The 18,275-nt window shown below is 43.8% G+C and overlaps 1 protein-coding gene across 13 annotated transcripts in view; it reads right to left on the bottom strand.

Annotated features, from left to right (window-relative positions):
* Positions 1 to 18,275, bottom strand: part of nav3 (neuron navigator 3) — a 470,935-nt gene that overhangs the window by 212,735 nt on the left and 239,925 nt on the right. For 5 of the 13 annotated variants that reach the window (XM_074626290.1, XM_074626292.1, XM_074626291.1 and 2 more), the window contains exon 1: positions 17,437 to 17,952. The exons of 3 other annotated variants lie outside the window; for them this stretch is intronic. In XM_074626290.1, coding sequence (XP_074482391.1) covers positions 17,437 to 17,691 — 255 coding nt within the window. In that variant the 5' untranslated portion in view covers positions 17,692 to 17,952. Of the gene's footprint in view, positions 1 to 17,436; positions 17,953 to 18,275 lie in introns of those variants that run through there. 5 more of the 13 variants (XM_074626288.1, XM_074626289.1, XM_074626299.1 and 2 more) reach the window with 2 other exon arrangements.

Genomic DNA, 18,275 nt, shown 5'->3' with positions numbered 1-18,275 from the left:
ACACTCCAATAATCTGTTCTAGCCCTCTCCTTGACTGCTCTCCCCTGTGCCTTTCATTTTCCAAGCACTCCGCCCTTAAATTACCATTGTCTTCAATTTATCCTTCAGCGCTGCCAATTAACTGTGGCACTAACCACTGCAATGATTATATTGTTTGTTAATATTGTTTGTTTTCCAATGCATAAGAGACTTAAAGTGAAGCTTGTAGGCTAGAGGTAGAAAGGGTAACTTTGGTGTTTTCAACATGGACCCTATTTTCACATTTCTGAAATTGGTCCAGTAATGAGAGAGATCACTGTAGACCCACGGGCTGCAATGTAATCCTATTGGGGCAAGCTAGCACCACCATTTATGTCGACTAAAAGTGCTTATTTTTGCCGTGGCAGGCTCCGATTGTTATCATAAGTGTCTGACATTATGGAAAGAGTCTCGCTCAAGGAGAAGTCTCATTCTAAAATCTGGCGAGGTGACTTGGAAGACAACGGTGGAATAGTGGAATACATCCATGGTGGAAACGTGAGTGCCAGCCGGGTAGAGTTTGATGTGTTGGAGTACAGAAAGCAAAGCTTATGTAAAAGATGTTCAATGTCTGAATATTTAGATGATTTCCACAATGCGGATGAGGTCTTTGAATTTCGCTTGCCAGGGTATACGGATATTCAGATTTCACAACGAGACTTCTCCTCGAGCGGGAGTTGGACACAACAACAAACAGGCCAGATCAATCAAAAGGTAAGAAAAAGGTTTTTCCGTTGGGTCCTTTCCATAATCTTGTCAGACACTTATAATAACAATCCGAGCCTGTCAGTGGCAAAGACAAGCACTTTTAGTGAACATAACGTTACATCGACGCTGCTCATTTGCCCTCGCAGTTCGTTTCAAGGCTGCCGGTTACAGCGTTATCGCTCAATACTGGATACCAATTTCAATAATTGTTGTCCCTGTTAGTCATTTAGACACACAAACATGGGAAAATAAGGTCCAGGTTGAAAAATACCAGTTACCCTTAAAGGTACCAACCATGGGCTGCAATGCCCTTGGTTCAAAACCATCAGGGGACCTTTATTGCACGTCAGTTCCCAACTCTCTCCCCCCCCCATTTCCTGTCATCTCCCTACTGTTGACTCTCCCAAAATACTGATACAACTAAATTAAGAAAATAAGCTGACCTGTTGATAGAGTTGGCCAATGTCTACAAGGCAAAGGAATCTTACATAACACCAGTCTTCATTTTGCTTCACATAGAAAGGCTTGAAGACATCTGCATTGGAAAGTACCGTAGAGCAACACAAAAGCCTTTTATACTTTATCTCCGAAGGGGCAGCTGACTTTGGTCGGACAAGCTATTGGCATGTGGCCCGTTAGCACGTGAACCCTGGTAGCTGCTACAAGGAACCTCTTGTCCTCTCGTTAGGACTCCAGTAATGAGTCTCTTCAGTCCAAGATGGCCAACAGCCCTTCCTCATCATTAAAGGATTATGAGGGAAAATGTTTGCTCATTTGCCCAAGCCTTTTTGGACCACCACAAATCTGCCTTACGGGCTAATGTACGACCTGAAACCTCGACCTATGACCTTCCAGTGTTGGCAGAGACAAAGATTCTCTGTGTATGCAATTCACCTCCCTTTTTCCATGTGAGGAGGGCCATTACACCATTAAGATTATACCGAAAAATATGAGTCTTAAGAGTGAGTGCTATTCATCGACAGCAATAGAGGAGAAATTGTTCCTTGTTTGGCAGGGCTGGGGAAAGAAATCACAGATTTACCGAATCCCATCGGTTGTAAGCTTTGGCAATACCGCCGTCCTCGTTGCAGATGCAATTCAACAAAACCGTTGCTTGTTTAAGTGACAACAATCAAGGCCGCCGGGTTGGGAGAGGAAATGAGCGGAGCTCCGGAAAAAGCCTCAGAGGATGCATCAACAAAAAAAAACGAGGGGTTGTTAAAAGCGAGTATGAGCTCTCACGTGGGAGCAACAACAACAGCAGCCAGTAAATAAAAACCAAACTCCAATGTGTGTCAGGAGACTGTGAGAAAACTTACTCCGGCCCAAACAGCAGAGCTTTGTTGGCCATGTGGGGAGGCCAATAGAGGGAGGAGGAGGAGGAGAGAGGGAAAAGAGGAAGGGGGAGGTGGAATTAGACCTCAGCTCCCCCATCTCTGGAGACGGTGTCAAGGGCGGGTAGTTCATGTTTAACACTCATTAATGGCAGAGTTAACACGCTTTATGGGCAAACTTAATACAGTGGAATGGCAGAGGCAATAAGGTTGTGATGTTGAGGCGGAAATGACTCTTTTTTCTTTTTTTTTTAATGGAGAGGTGCTTTGCACTTTGGTGGGAAAGAGGCCCACCTGCAGCCCCAGAGGAAGAGCAATACCAAGACAGCAGAAGGGCAATAGAACAGCCCTGACAGTGAAGTATAGTAGGCCACTGTGGGATAGATCATTAAGACCTGGCTTTCCAAAACATGGAGTCCTCACATATGGTCAAATGATATTATAATGGGGTGCACTGAAAAATCACCACTCATTAATTTTCTGCCTGTTTCCTACTCCAGGTTGTGAATCGTCTGTATAATCCGGCATACAAGTAAATTGCCATGGCGTATAATCATACCTATGGGTGATTGAGACTCTCCAATGCACTTACACGTCTATAAACTGTGGGAGGCAACACACTTGAACACGGTGTGAACACGCAAACCACATAAAGAAAGAAATACGGCCAGGAATCAAGGCCAAGTTCTTCTCGCTGCGAGACAGCAACGTTAAAAAAAACCTCAACCGCCGAGCCTCCGCGCGCTGAAAAACTGCTTTATAATTTATATTACTGTAAAAGAGCTCATTTCATTTTATTTCATTTTTATTGACACAGACGCACAGACGTAGACAGGCACCCACAAGGCTCCAGTTGCAGCTTTCGCAACATGCAGTTTCACACTCGATTTACCATTACCAAAAGGCCATGGACACATCAAATGCTGCCACAATGCTCTGCAGACAGGCCAGAGGCTGGAGGGGTCACGCACCACTGAGTCAGCCTATGACCTCATGACTGCATTAGTGAGTCTGCCTCGACCTGCAGGATCTTTTCCGCGACTGTAAACCTCCGAGAGCTGCATCTCAGTGTGTCCGGCATCGTACCAACGCTGCCAGGATAACACTAGAAAAGGCCAAACTGACATCTGCCTTACATTTCAGAATTAAATTCAGGTTTCAAAACATTCCACCATAACCACATGTTCAATTCAGACAAGGAAAGAGTTCCTATAACTAATGGAGGACCTAAAGTATCTCATCAATAGTGCCAAAGGAGGTTTCTCAATGTTTTTTTCATGCATTTTTTTTAAGCCTTTAAAAGATGTCTTTTTTTCGTATCAACGTATCCTCATGCAAAGGTTCGTATGATATCTTCCGAAAAAGTTATTTCTCATTTTTCGTTCGATTTCCGCTCGATACATGCGTACAGTCTTTTCAAAATAAACTTCTGTATTCACAGGAAACCACTTGGATGGGTTTAGGTCACATAACTACTTAGTTAGGTTTAGGTAAAGATTGACTTGGTTAGGTTTTGGTAAAGATTGACTTAGTTAGGTTTAGGCAACAAACTACTTATTTAGGTTTGGGCAACAAAACTACTTGTTTAGGTTTAGGAAAATATTGACTTGGTTAAATTTAAGCAACAAAATTACTTAGGTTTAGGCAACAAAACGACTTCGTTAGGTTTAGTAAAAGATCAACTTGGTTGGGTTTAGGCAACATAACTACTTAGTTAGGTTTAGTAAAAGATCAACTTGGTTGGGTTTAGGCAACATAACTACTTAGTTAGGTTTAGGTAAAGATTGACTTGGTTAGGTTTCGGTAAAGATTGATTTAGTTAGGTTTAGGCAACAAACTACTTATTTAAGTTTAGGCAACAAAACTACTTGTTTAGGTTTAGGAAAATATTGACTTGATTAAATTTAAGCAACAAAATAACTTAGGTTTAGGCAACAAAACGACTTTGTTAGGTTTAGTAAAAGATCAACTTGGTTAGGTTTAGGCAATAAAACTACTTAGTTAGGTTGAGGAAAAGATCGTGGTTTGGCTTAAAAATGACTCCAGAAGTGGCGTTACTTAAGTACGGAAGTTACGTGGCAAAGAAATCCGGTTGTTTCACAAAGGAATACGAGCAGCGGTCTCCTGGGCGAAAGTCCGTCTTTTTTGACCCACCCATCAACTCTGACCTCCTCCCTACACGGCATTCGTTGCTCTTTATACTTCCTGGTTCACGATCACATGGATTACATACAAATTGATTTTGTGGGATATATACAAATTACAGTGCATCATTTTTGTAGGTATAGCTACGAGCGGATGACAAGATAACCTTTTCTAAGAAAACGTAAATCCACTGCAAGGGGTCAGGGGTTTGATCCAACTGGGGCCACCAAACCAAACAAGCATGCACATATGGTACTTTCAAGGCAATCTGAATAAAACATCAACCAAATGCACCCAAGAAAATCCCTCACAGGGTGTTGACGCTCAGAGTAAACATACAGAAAAAGCAACGATTTCCATTTGCCGTTTTATTGGCCCTTTACATAAGCCTCGCAGAGACAAAATGAGAAAATAAGAAAACCAACATGTCTGGATTGAAAAAAAAAAGCGGAAAAATAATGAGAACATAGATGCTGGTTGTGGGTAATGATGAGTCTAAATGTGAGGGCTAACCGCTCCAAAAAAACATGTGTGCTCGTTCTGTTGAGCGCCCTATAAAAGCTCGTGCCAAGGGAGGGTACAGCAACGAACCGCCACCCAGCATCCCACCAGAACCAGAGCTTTTCATCCAGCCATCTGCGTCTGCGGCTCGGTTGGTGTTTTCTATTTATTTATCAAAAACATCCAACAGTCAACCGCTAAATGTAGCCCATGGTCGGATGATTGATGCTGTTTTTCAGCAGGACGCTGTTTCACATTCAAACTGCTACATACATTCACACCTGGGAACTACCAACTGAAACCGCTGTTTTTTTTTTACTGAGGAGCTTTACTGGAGCAACTGGAGACGAAGTTTGCACTGGAGTCATCCCTCGGGTTTTTCCCACATGGCCTAGCAAGCTGTCCAAACTGATGCCATCCCCATAAAAACACAACTATCCTCCTTTTTCTCCAGATTTCTGGCAATATGCTTTCGGTGTCATCAAGGCACAATGTCCCTTTAATGCTGATCAAGTAGCTGTTATCATTACCTTTATTATTTTTTCAGCATTCAAACAAACCCAGAATTGCATCAAAGTAAAAAAAGAAAAGAAAAAAAACATAAATAATTAGATTTTTGTAAAATCGAATTTCAATAAACGGGGGATCAGATTATCAATGACTTGAAATCATTTTCATTTTTCTTGGTTTTTACTATGTTGCATAAGCAGCTCATTTAGGTTGACTAGATGCATAATCTGTGCTGCTTCATGAGGACCTTGTTTACTCCACATTGTGATGAACAGAGTTTTCTGACAGCAGGAAACAACGAAGTACGGGGGAGTTAAAATCTGTTCGGCTCCTTTAAGAAAAACTGACAATCATTTAGCCCGAAGGTGCACGATTAGCCTGTAACTGTATATATCTGTATAGTCGCAGTTACTCCCCGGAGCAGAACATCTTCATCCCAGGTGCCTCCGAAGTGCCAAGAAACAGTAATCACGTTGATTGTTAGTGATCTACCGCCGCTGCTGCTGGGTAAGCCGTGAGTCAATACCACAGAGGCCGCTCGCTTGACTCATAACACCGTGCAATCATTCTCCGTGCATGCCTTAAAAAACAACACATCCTTGTTAGCATGTGTTACGGGATATGTTAGGATGTTTGCTCCCTGTCTACGCTCACTCTGATGCTTCTGACACACCGCGTTGTTGTGGCTTTCCCAGATGTTTCCCTGCAAGCTGCCCTGGGTCACCGTTAGAAACGCTGCACATGATAATGATAAAAAAGTGATAGAAGAGCTAGAGAGGAGAGAAGAGAAGAGAAGAGAGACCTATTGGTTGAGCAGAGGAAAGGTTGTCTGCAACAGCTGGAGAGACAGAACTGGGCCAGGTGTGTGTTAACTCCCTCCTGCTGCTTTTCTCATTATGAATATCACAGAGGAAAAGATGGACAGAGAAAGAAGAGAGAGAGAGAGAGAGAGAGAGAGAGAGAGAAAGGTGGAGGGAAAAGATGACGGTGGAAAAAAAAAAAAAAAGAATATGACAAAGAGAAGGGGGGGGGGGGGGGGGGGGGGTAAAGGTCAGAGGAAAATACCAGTAAGTGAGTGGAATAAGAGAAAGGCTCTAGCGAGGAAGAGAGACAGAAAAAAAGGCGACCAGGGAGGAATGCTGGGAATGGGAAAGAGCAGAAAGACGGTGACAGGAGACGGAGTGGCAAAAAAAAGCAGTGCTGGGAAGAGGTGAAAGGAAGGGATGGAGGGAGAATAAAGGAGAGGAGAGGACGCCAAAGAAACACAGCAGATCGAGAGACTGCTGACAGACAGCTGACAAAGAAACACATGGAGGGACGTCTGAGGTGGAGGTAGAGGTGATCTGCCACCTCTCCAAACATCACCCTGTGTGAGCATGTGTCTCTCTCTGTCTGTTGACCTTATTGTGACCTTATATGAGCATCAGGTGGGCGAAGCGTCCCGCATGAGGAGAGTTCAGACCTTGTCAGTGTCAAGTAAAATGCTATTGTCAAGTGCAAAAAAGCAATTTGCACTTGACACGAAATACTGTGACTTTACACGGAAAAAAGCCATAATATGATGATGTGAACGTGGCCGGATTACACCTGTGGGACCGTGTGTGTTGGCTTGGCAGGTTACCAAGAGTGTTTAGAGAGACAGTCGTATAGTCTTCACCATTTACAGTCAATAGGGCTGTCAAAGTTAACGCGGCAGTTACGACAAGTTAAAGGCAAATTTGTTTTAACGCCACTAATTTCTGTAACGCATTAACGCAACTTGCGATTTTGAGGTTGTAGCGGGCTCAGTTTTAAAGCTAGATTGAAGATGCTGTTATCATATGAAACTAAAAAAATAACGAATCCATTGGTACCAACCATGTCATGCCAGCTTGTTGGGAAGGAGGCTCAATAACGCTCCAAACATGTGCTAAATTTTGGCGAGGAAAAACTGTCATGTCCATTTTCAAAGGCTCCCTTGACCTCTGACCTCAAGATATGTGAATGTAAATGGATTCTATGGGTACCCACGAGTCTCCCCTTTACAGACATGCACACTTTATGATAATCACATGCAGTTTGGGGGCAAGTCATAGTCAAGTCAGCACACTGACACACTGACAGCTGTTGTTGCCTGTTGGGCTGCAGTTTGCCATGTTATGATTGGAGCATATTGTTTTATGCTAAATGCAGTACCTGTGAGGGTTTCTGGATCAATATGTGTCATTGTTTTGTGTTGTTAAATGATTTCCAATAATAAATATATACATACATTTGCTTAAAGCAGCATATTTGTCAACTCCCATGTTGATAAGAGTATTGATAAATCCCCTTTAAGGTACATTTTGAACAGATAAAAAATGAATTTGCGATTAACTATCTTAATTGATCAACAGCCCTAATAGTCACACATCCTGCTAAAGCCTCTGTCTCTAACACATGCTCCTTTTGCTTCTCCACGTTTCTTCTTTTATGGCGCTAAACAACAAACAAGTGAACCGTCCCTCTCTTGGATCATTTAGCGAGCCTACCTTTGAACTAGCAGAAAGCCTGGAGCGAGTGGTGCGTGCATGAGTGTGTATGTGCTAGAGAAACACCAACCTCTCTGCATGAGAGCGGGGTAACTTTCTTTCACACACACACTTTCCTGCATCTAATCAGTGCCATGATGCCTCACAAAAACAGAGTTAGAAACATCAGAGAGAAAGCTCAGAATATGATGAGACAATAATAACAGGGCGGTGGGAGGCTTTGTTCACTCTAGTCTCGTGTATTTGTTGAATTACGGGGCCTCGGGTCAGCGAGAGTGCGTGGAGACCTAAAAACCCCAGGTGCAAGCCGCTGTGAAGGCAAACCATAGACTGTTTAGAAAGATGGACGGCATGACAGCTCCCAAAAAGTGAAGCCAAAACATCTCGATCGCCCCCCCCCTGGTGGCTGGCTGCGGTATAGCTCATAAAGCTCTCCTCCATGTTAGCGGATGGGACATGGGCCAAACTAAAAAGTCAAAGTACACGTCAAATAAATTTTTCCCAAAGTCATTTTAGGTAGTTCTCGTCACGCTGATGTATGTACAAGTGTTCATTTTTCTGATAAGTTTGGTTTTAATTAGTTATTTGATGCTATAAAACGGACGTAGTCACGTACCTTCCGTACTTAAGTAACAGCACTCAACTAAGTAGTTTTTGTCACGTAATTTTTGTACTTAAGTTATGCCACTTGCGGAGTTATTTTAACCTAAACCGTGATCTTTTCCTAAACCTAAATAAGTAGTTTTTGTCATGTAACTTCCGTACTTAAGTTACGCCACTTCCGGAGTTATTTTAACGCAAACCGCGATCTTTTCCTAAACCTAACTAAGTCGTTTTGTTGTCTAACCCTAACCAAGTTGATCTTTTCCTAAACCTAAATTTTATTGTGAAAAGACTGGAGCGGAAATTGACAAATGCGTAAACGTGTTGCTGGACATTCGTAGTGGAAAAAGCACAAAAAATACATGGTTGAAAGTCATGCTGAGAAAAAAAAGGGAAATTCGTTCCTATGTACACAAATCAAAAACATTAAATTTCGGGACTATTTCACGACCACTACTGAGCTGACTCCAAATGACGTCAAAATCTCAAGATCTGACCGTAGTGTTATATTCAATTCAAGTGCAACGTGGGGTCAGAATGAGTAATCTCTTCTTTTATACAAACCTCCCATTAATAAAGTGTCATTATTAGGTAACCCATAGCTCTGGTAAACAAGAATGAAGCCCATGGAGTTCCTACCTAAAAATATTTCCCTGCTGTGCTCAGACACTTGAACTTGTTTTGCACCGAGTCTTATTTTTCCTGGTGTTTGGTGGAGCGATCACGATGACTGTACTTCCAGGGGAGGGTATTTTTAACCGGCGTGGCTGTACTGTAAACACCGGCCGCTCTGTGTGTTCTCACTCCAAGATTTAAACACCGCAGCCGGCAGCAGACTCCCCGCGGCACGGAAAGGCAATGAAATACTGTGTGAGAGACAAAAAGCACAGGGAGAGAGACGGAGGGAGAGAACGAGAGAGAGAGAGAGAGAGAGAGAGAGAGAGAGAGAGAGAGAGAGAGAGAGAGAGAGAGAGAGAGAGAGAGAGAGCACTGGAAAGCATAATATTGTCTCAATTTTTTTTTTCCCAATTCCGACCCGGGGGTCATTAAGGAATCTCGGCAGTGTGCGGGGGAATGTTGCAGAAGTGGACTGACTAATGCAGAAAAATGTGAGTGAATCACATCAGTGGCAGCTGCGACACATGTTAACCCAATCTTTTCTCTTTGATTTGATAATCTTATGGTTCAAAAAATCATGTGTTAGACCTAAAATCACTGCCATGTTTCCAGCTTGGATGAGGCCAAGTGAGCTGGGGTGGACTCCCCTGTTAACACATTACTTCTGATTGGTTGAACAGACCACAGACTGTTGACCTTCCTACTAAAGTAGCAAGGACAAACTACTGTACTGCAGAGCAGCAGCAGCGAGAACACGGAGACGGCAAATAACAATCTTGCCCTGCATCCTTTTGTTATGCGTGTCAGCGGTTTTTCAACCGAGGCAATTTTCATGCCAACTCTCATGTCATTCTATACTTAAGTTCAAGAAGTTGTGGTTCCCTTTTTTTAAAGAATGCAATTTAGAATCAATGAGAGCGTAACAACCACTTCAGTCCCGTCACAATGAGTTTTAAAGATCGCTCCTCGCTCGGCCTCGCCGGCTGGGAGACGTGCAGATGCAGCAGCGCCGCTCCTCCTGCTCGTTAGCGTTCACACCTCCTCCTCGCGACGACAACTCCACTTCCAGATATGGAGTCCGGCACACGGCGAGTCAGACCACCCATGACTAGGACACGTTCAGACACCCCCCCCCACAACCCATCCTATCCAAACCTTCCCTCCTCCTCCTCCCTCAGCTGGAACAAGTTGGCCCCCCTCTCGCTTCCCTCTGTCCTCTCTGTTGTTTCAGCAGTGTCAGAGACACCCGAAGGGGGGGAAGAGCGAGAGCAAAGAAAGACAGAGAGAGAGCTCTGACCACTGGCGTGCTGGACAAAACCATAAATGCATCACTGCTAAAATTGTGGTCCAGATGACATGAGTTTCTTATTCATATTCTTCCTTTACAGCACTCCAAATGTTGAGGTCATAACAGATGTCACTGTAATGGAGCTAATAAACATAAATGCATTTGCAACTAAAGAGACTGTATGTGAGTTTTATACATGTATAATTGTTTTTTATTGCCAATGTGTGAACAGGTTGTAACCTAACCTACAAAAAATAAAACCTTCCATGACTTTCAGGGTTTCCTCTATCAGCCTTTAGACTGATTTTAATGTGAAAAACACGGGCCGTTTTTTCTGGGAAAATCCAACAGATCGCGAGGACGCATGGCGCCTTCATTTTCAGGTCAGCTTACAGAGCTAACAGTGTGCAACCATAGCTAACGTTCGGTTAGATGTGGAGTCTGCCAACGCTAACAAACGACCAGCCCCCACCACAACTCAGACTCCAACACAAACTCTAGTGGACCGCGAGCCAACATCATCATGTAAGAAGCCCAACCTTAGACAAACAACACCCAGGTTAGCACAAGCGGGAGTGCGAACAACAGGACGGTGACTTTCGCTGACTTAACGGCCACAGGTGTCGCTGTTAAGAAGCCATTTGTGATTCTTACATCTTTAAGTATTAGAGGCTACATGCAACTCTACAGGGATGGTATGATCGAGTCGTGCAAGTCTACATGTGTTTTTTTAATTTCAATTTTGTCATAATTACATATCACATAACCTGATTGACTAACCATCGCATCACAGTATCTTGAATAGGTAAACCAGCCATTTCAAAGAGATATGTTTGATAAATCATAACTTAGTTTTATGCATGTGTTATTGAAAACATATACACATGTTAAATACTTTATAAATGAGACCAAATAAATGCATTTAGGTAGAGTTAACAGGCCTTTTCCCTTTCATCAGTAAAACAAGCAGAATGTAGGCTAGCCTTTCATATTACAATACAATACGAGCATTCGGGCTCCCTCATGTGGCTCAAAGGTGTACTGCAGATATGAATGTTAAATAAAAGACTATGGAAGAAATTCTGCAAATTTATTGGTCAACCCTAAGAAAGTCTCCTGCGATGATTTTGGAATCTGCCAAATAAATAAATAAATAAATACATATTTTTCATTATTTTTTTACATTTATTTATTTATTGCATTTTTTTCTTTTTTATATTTTTCTTTTTTACATCTATTTTGATCAATTTTATATTTATTTTTAAATGTATGTATTCATCTATTTATTTATGCACAATTTTTCCTTTGCATTTCTCCCCTTATTTATTTATTTTTTTCTGCCTCAGGATGCAAATGAAGCAAAGAAGCAAATTAAAACAGAAATATCAATTTATGCCACATTTTAGCAATGAATTATTGGCTACATTTATTTTTAATATTATTTTTGCTACATTTAATGACAGTTATTTATTTATCGAGTCATTTATTTATTTATTCATTAATTTATTTGTTTATTTCGGCAGGTTCCGTCCTCCATACACCTGTAGGTCCCGACCCAGTCTTTGGGAATGACTGGCTTTATGGAGTGTTAGCAATCATTCAGATATTGTGTGCATGAAAACCTTGCATGCTGACAGAAAAACAGAAAGAGACAGTGACAGGCCCACCCAGAGAAAGAGGAAAAAGAAGGGAAGAAGAGGTTTATTTACATTCTACTCGCTCACTCAAACTCACTGGACCCCGACACCGTTCCCTGAGGCACTCTACCTCACTTTCCTAGTTTGAACCCACCCATGCTGCTGCTGCCTGGAGCATTATCGGGCCGGAGCAGGAGATGCACCAAACAAGACAAATATGCAAAAACAGATTATTCTCCTCAGTATGCCACACACACACAGAAAGAGAAAGAGAAAGAGAACCAACAGGATGTTTTCTGTCCTCTAAGTGAGTGAGCGTGTCTGGCACTCGTCCGCACTTCCGGCTTGTGTACTTATTCTTGAGAAGCAACATTCCTGGATAACGTTTCACTGACATCAGAGGCCGGGAAAAAATAGCAGCCTGCGACGGTCACGGCTGGTGTATACAATGAGCTGCATTTCTGAGATAAGGACACGCTCGCCATGTAGTATGGCTCTATTCTGTTGACACAAGAGAGGGCATGTCAGGCTAGACTGACAGCAGAGGAAGATAACTTTAGAATTGGTTTACAGTAGGTACTTCTGGTGTTGTAAATACCCAATTTGTGCATTTATCCTGCACCCAATTACTTCTACTATGTAAATGAAAGATATGCAGAGAATAATAAAAGAAAGGCACAACTTGGTTTCCCCTATATTTTTCTCTTGGGAATGGAGCAAGTAATAAACACAGGGACTATGTGATGACTCTAAGTCTTCATCATACTGTGGAGGTTCTGTAATTGTCTGTATTCTCAGGGTCAAGACCTCCAGATCTGAAAAGTGAAGCCAATGAGGAAGTGCCTTAGCATCACATAATGTTGAATGCGATGCAGATAATCACTTTGCTTTGTTTAAGTTTTTTTCCGGCTATCTTACGTGACTGTTGTTCATGTAGCACAGCTCTCCCACACTGTTGTGCAACACCTTTGTCACTCGAGGCCTCCCGTCTTAATCCATGTATGAATCTGTGCTGTCGATAACTCCCGTCGCCCCTGCATAATGGAGACGTTTGCTCTTCCTGTTGCACTCTCTGCTGACACTTCACATCAGTCACTGCCTCTGGCACCGCGGGGGTGACGAGCCGGAATGAAGAGCTCATCCGTAGTCGAGCGGCCTTTAATGAAGTGTCAGCGCCGCCACCACTGATAGGGAATTATCTTGTGCATCAAGAGTTTTTGGCAGCTGTCCAGATCACACCGCCCTGGGGACTTCTTATTTAATGCTGGAGTTTCCTTTGAGGTGGAACTGAAAATTGCATCACAAAGCTTTTGATTAAATCTACAGTATGGCAGAGGAACAAATGATGCTGATTGGATTCATCTGTATTCATCCCTGAAGGAATTGTGTGGGTGCTTCATGGGATTCATCTCCACTTTGCTTCCCAGCAAATGATTTGAGTGAAATGTATTTAATAACCTGTGCTACATTCAAAGTAACGGCGTCCCGGTGATGAACTCACTCCTCTAATCTCTGGGCCTTTCTTGGTCTTGACTACAAACTCTATATATAAGAAGTGGACGTAGTCGCCGTGACATTACCTATTGGTTTGTGGACTGCAGTTTTGAAGGCTCAAGTTTGGCTATATTGTTTTTTTTGCAGAAAGAAGTGACACGAGAGGAACTAAGTACAACCGAACACTGAATAAGACTTTTTTTGGCAACCAAAAAGGTTATGATTCATTTTCATGAACTGAAAACACACTGCGAAAGGCTGCTTTATGGTCTATTTGACTCTAAATGGGACCATAATTTACTAAATGAACATCATGCTGTATTGAAGAAGACTTGAAACTAGAGATTGAGACCATAAACTCATGTTTACAATGTTTACTGAGGTAATAAATCAAGTGAGAAGTAGGCTCATTTTCTCATAAACTTCTATACAATCAGACTTCTTTTTTTGCAACCAGAGGAGTCGCCCCCTGCTGGCTGTTAGAAAGAACGCAAGTTTAAGGCACTTCCGCTTTGGCTTCACTTCTCAGATCCGGGAGTTGCCCACTGTGTAGAGCTGACAGCCATGCTTCATATAGTGTCCTGCAGTATCCACGACAACTCAGATTTTTGATTTGTCAGCACATTAGCTGTCATTACAAACACCTGTGCACGGACAAAAACACTCACAAATGCAGACACAGCTTGTTGACACTCCCATGAAACAAGGTGCTGTCTATTGTAAAGTGGATCTGACGGATTATCTATCACACAATACAAGCAGACTGCATTGTATTGGCTTGTACCGGCTCCGTGAAGACGACCCGCTCCCTATGTAGATATAGACAGCTCATTCTAAGCTAACAAAAACACAACAATTCTTGTTTTCAGGTGAAGGTAACATTAATATTATACTCCATTTCTGCCAATAGATGCCCCTAAACGTTACACACTGTCCCTTTAACTGTGCCCTTTAGACACTGTTGGACACCATCAGCTCTGTGCGTTCTCTCTTGCAGATGGAGCCTGGAGAGCAGCAGTCACACGTCTGCGAAAACCTCTCAATCCAAACACCGTCGGGGGGGCCGTCGGTGTCAGACTGATCGAATTTGTTTCAGCGGAGTTCGTCTTTCACTTGGACAAGATTCCCTTGGACTTCCTCTTTGGCTTTGCTCAAAACAACATCAGGCCTGCTGTCTTCTGCAAAACACCACACCAAAGAAAAACACAAATCCCTTCTTCCTCTCCGCCCGGCGCTTAAACCCTCTTATTTATTCTGCTCGCTCTTCATGATCATTCTGCTGCTGTAGGAATAATGTCGGGGGGTGGGGGGGTTACTGTGATGCTGATTCTTATGCTTCTGGCTGCTTATAATTTAGCTAATCTAGGAATTTCAATCTGTTATGCTGACCGCACGCTGTTCTGCACGACTGCCACAATAAAATAAATAAATAAATGTGTCATGGGTTGAAACCTTTTTGTTGACAGGTGGAATTTTCCACCATCAACAACTGAAAAATAACGTTCCAACTTTGGCAAACACCACCCAGGTTAGGGCATGTTTAACCTCTGGCAAACAAGCCAACACATGCTGACTATTGTATATACAGGGGGGGTTCTCATGTGCACAAACAAGCATGCAGTCATGCACTGCACACACACACACACACACACACACACACACACACACACAGAGTCCTACGCTTGATAATAGTGCTCCGAAATAAACAAGGAGTTAATGTGAAGGAGTAATGACAGCGTTTACTCCACCTTCTCTCCCACTTTCCCCCCCTGAAAGCCTGGAGAGTAAAGCTCTTAAGAGACTACAAAACACAATTAGACAGACTAATTACCCCCTCCATACCACCCATTCCTCACCCTCATCGACAGGCTGGGGCAGGCAAGACAGCTCTGCCTGCCTCCCAGCTTCCCAAGGACAAGGACTAGAGCAGGGTGCACTGATTGTACATCTCAGGCAACTGATGCCAACCGTACACTGGGAGAGGCTGAAGTCTGACACCCTGTTAACATCTTAAGACAATGTGTTTTTAGTCGCAGACTATTATATTGTATAAACTTGCAGGGTCAATATAGAGAGCCCCAGGGATGATGTATTTTTGTAGGCCAACCAGGAAGTTAGCATCTCCCAGGGTTCCCTCGACAAAAAGCCAATTGGATTGTTCCATTGGGTTTTGGATTAAAGCAGAAAATAAGCTCTGTGGCAAAGAAACATTTATGATACTTACACGTTTTGTTCATCAGAATAATCTGCACAAATGAACACCACTTTTATGATTTTTGAAGCGTAAATGCAATCGCTAGTATACACAACGAAGCCGTAAAGGCGGCGGGATGACGTTACGTAATTTCATTTAGCCACATGTTAGCATTAACCACAGACCTCATTTCAGGCATCTAACTAAAAACCCATTAAAAAAGGCAATTGACTTCCAGACGAAGGAACCGGAAGTGCTAAAATGCTAACTCATTTCCGGGTTTTAGGATTCTTTCCTACAGCACTCTATTTACAAGACTACGAGAGATGATGTCACATCCTGCTCCGGGTGGTAATTTACAAAAAGGAAAACTGTTGAGAAAGAAGTGGACAGAAATTACTGCAGCCCTTGAAATCCCCAGTGAGGGTGCTATAGCTTTTGCATCATTGAACTTACGATAATATTAAACTTGTGTGATTTTATGGGATTTCAAGACGAGAAAAAGACTGACTTAAGACAGCTCGGACTGAGTTTTAAAACAAACCACCAACAATAAGAAGGGCAAAGGTCAGAGCCTTAGAACTCTTTCAGTGTTTCTGTTGCAGAAGAGCTTGAAGATAATATACAAGTTGAGGATGAAGATGTGGGGAAGCATGAAGGGTTTCATTTTACAGAAAATGATGAGAGATGGATGCTTCATCTTCTACAAACCCAGATAAAAAACAAACTATAGGAACCACTTCTAATGGGCCGAGGAGGCGGAGACAAGAGACCCAGTTGTAAGGACCCAGTTGCGTTAACAAGCTGAAAGTCAAGCTGAAGTTGCCAGTTCAGCAGCAGGTTAATGATGAACACCCCACCCCAGCCCCCTACTGCAGGCGATTTGGACTCAGTCACGGACACGCTGGGAGGATTTAGAAGCAGGGGAGCGCTGACCCGCACTTTGATGTCTCCTGCCCATGTTTCCTCTAGATCACGAGGAAAATCAGCAGCTTTGTTCACTATCAAAAGCCAGAAAAGGAATCAAGGAGTCTTTTTTTTTTGTCGGGAAGTCTTGTAACGGTAGAAAGAGGTGGGGGTGGGGGGCGGGCAGAGGGGGGATCAACCAGCCAAACAGGAAAGTTTCAGTTTGCGCTCTGACAGTTGAGGAGGTGGGACGGGCCGAGACGCTGCTGCAGCTATTTGGCGGGGAGTTTTGAAAACTCCTTCCTCCTTCAGGACGGGGGGACCGCCTTCTCTCTCTCTGCTGCAGCCTGAGAAACTGAGCCAAACCTTTCTCTGCAAAAAGGAAAAGGACTTTGGCACAGCCTGTGTTTAGTATGGTGGAACGCTTAGCAATGATCTCTGTGCGTATATTAAACCAGCTGCAACATTTGGTCGCTGTTGGGGGCATTAAGGGGTAATCTATCTGAAATATTACCCAGCATGGGGGGGACAGGTTGAGCAGGAAAGCAGGGGGGAAAGAGAGTATTCAGACCCCCTAATGTGGGGCTTCTCAGGTAGCACCCATTACCCTGGTATTAGTTTACCTCCCCATAGAAGAGCAGTTCACTTCCCAGGTAGCGATCTTAATAGTCTTGACTAACCCCCCATCCTGCCACACTTACACATAGTAAATGATGCACAGACTGAAGGGGAAACAGGATGAGGTAACACACTGACAGCATGACTCATCTAGTTTCTCCTTTTAGGTGATGACCACAAACCAGCGACATCATCCCACCGTAGGAGACATGACTCATCACCGTGTGAGTTTCAGACACCTGCTCAGAGCATGACACTGTTGGCTCTTTCATCCCTGACACCTGTGGAGCGTCACCACGCTGCCTGCACGCAAGCACTAAACAGCCACACAGCGAGATCCGTCTCCACTGACCTTGCAGATCTTGCTCTCCTCCGTCTCAGCCCTGGACTTCCCTTCAGGCGTCCTCTGCTGCTGCTGGTACTCGGACTTGATCGACAGCTGGCAGGAGAGCCCCGGGGCTCCCTCGCCCGCCTGCTGCCGGGCCGCGTAGCCCTGCGAGGCGGCCGCCCGGACCGCGCTGGGGATGGGGAGAGCGGTGTGCACCGGCTTGGCGGCCAATGCGGAGGAGGGTTGCCTGAGCTTGGAGGCTACGCCGACCACCGGCATGGTGCTTCCCCAGGCACACAAAAATAATAACACAGGAGTGTGTGTGGGGAGAAAGAGGTCCAAAAAAAGTACGATGAGGAGATCTGCAGTGATTCCTTCTGATGTCTTGACACAGGACAGGAAGGGAAAACTAAAAAAAAAAAAAAAAAGAAAAGACAGCAGTTGCCTCTCAGACTGAGAGGAAAGCAACTGCGCTCATTCTGTAGCCTACAGCGAGCAGGACTCACAGAAACTGAGAGAGCTTCTCCTTCCTCCCGTTCACTCCCTCCTCCTTCTCCTCCCACAAGCAACACTCCTCCCTCCCTTTCCCCTTCTCTCTCTCTCTCTCTCTCTCTCTCTCTGTCAGAAGTGTACCACAAAGTCAGCCAAAACAGTTCAAGGGGGCGTGAACTCCTCTGGAAGGTAGAACCACCACTCGGCAAAACCCTGATTACTGAGACCTGGCTGAGAGTGTTCGCTGCTCCTCAACACAACTGTCAAAACAGCGCTCTCTCTCTCTCTCTCTCTCTCTCTCTGTCCTCACCCGAACAGAGAACACTAGAAATAGACGTCTACATCTGGAGCTGCCCCTCCCTTTGATGAGA

Source organism: Sebastes fasciatus, chromosome 23, assembly GCF_043250625.1.
Source record: "Sebastes fasciatus isolate fSebFas1 chromosome 23, fSebFas1.pri, whole genome shotgun sequence".
NCBI lineage: Eukaryota > Metazoa > Chordata > Actinopteri > Perciformes > Sebastidae > Sebastes > Sebastes fasciatus.
Note: the sequence above shows the minus strand (reverse complement) of the source record. Positions and strands in the feature narration are given on the sequence as shown.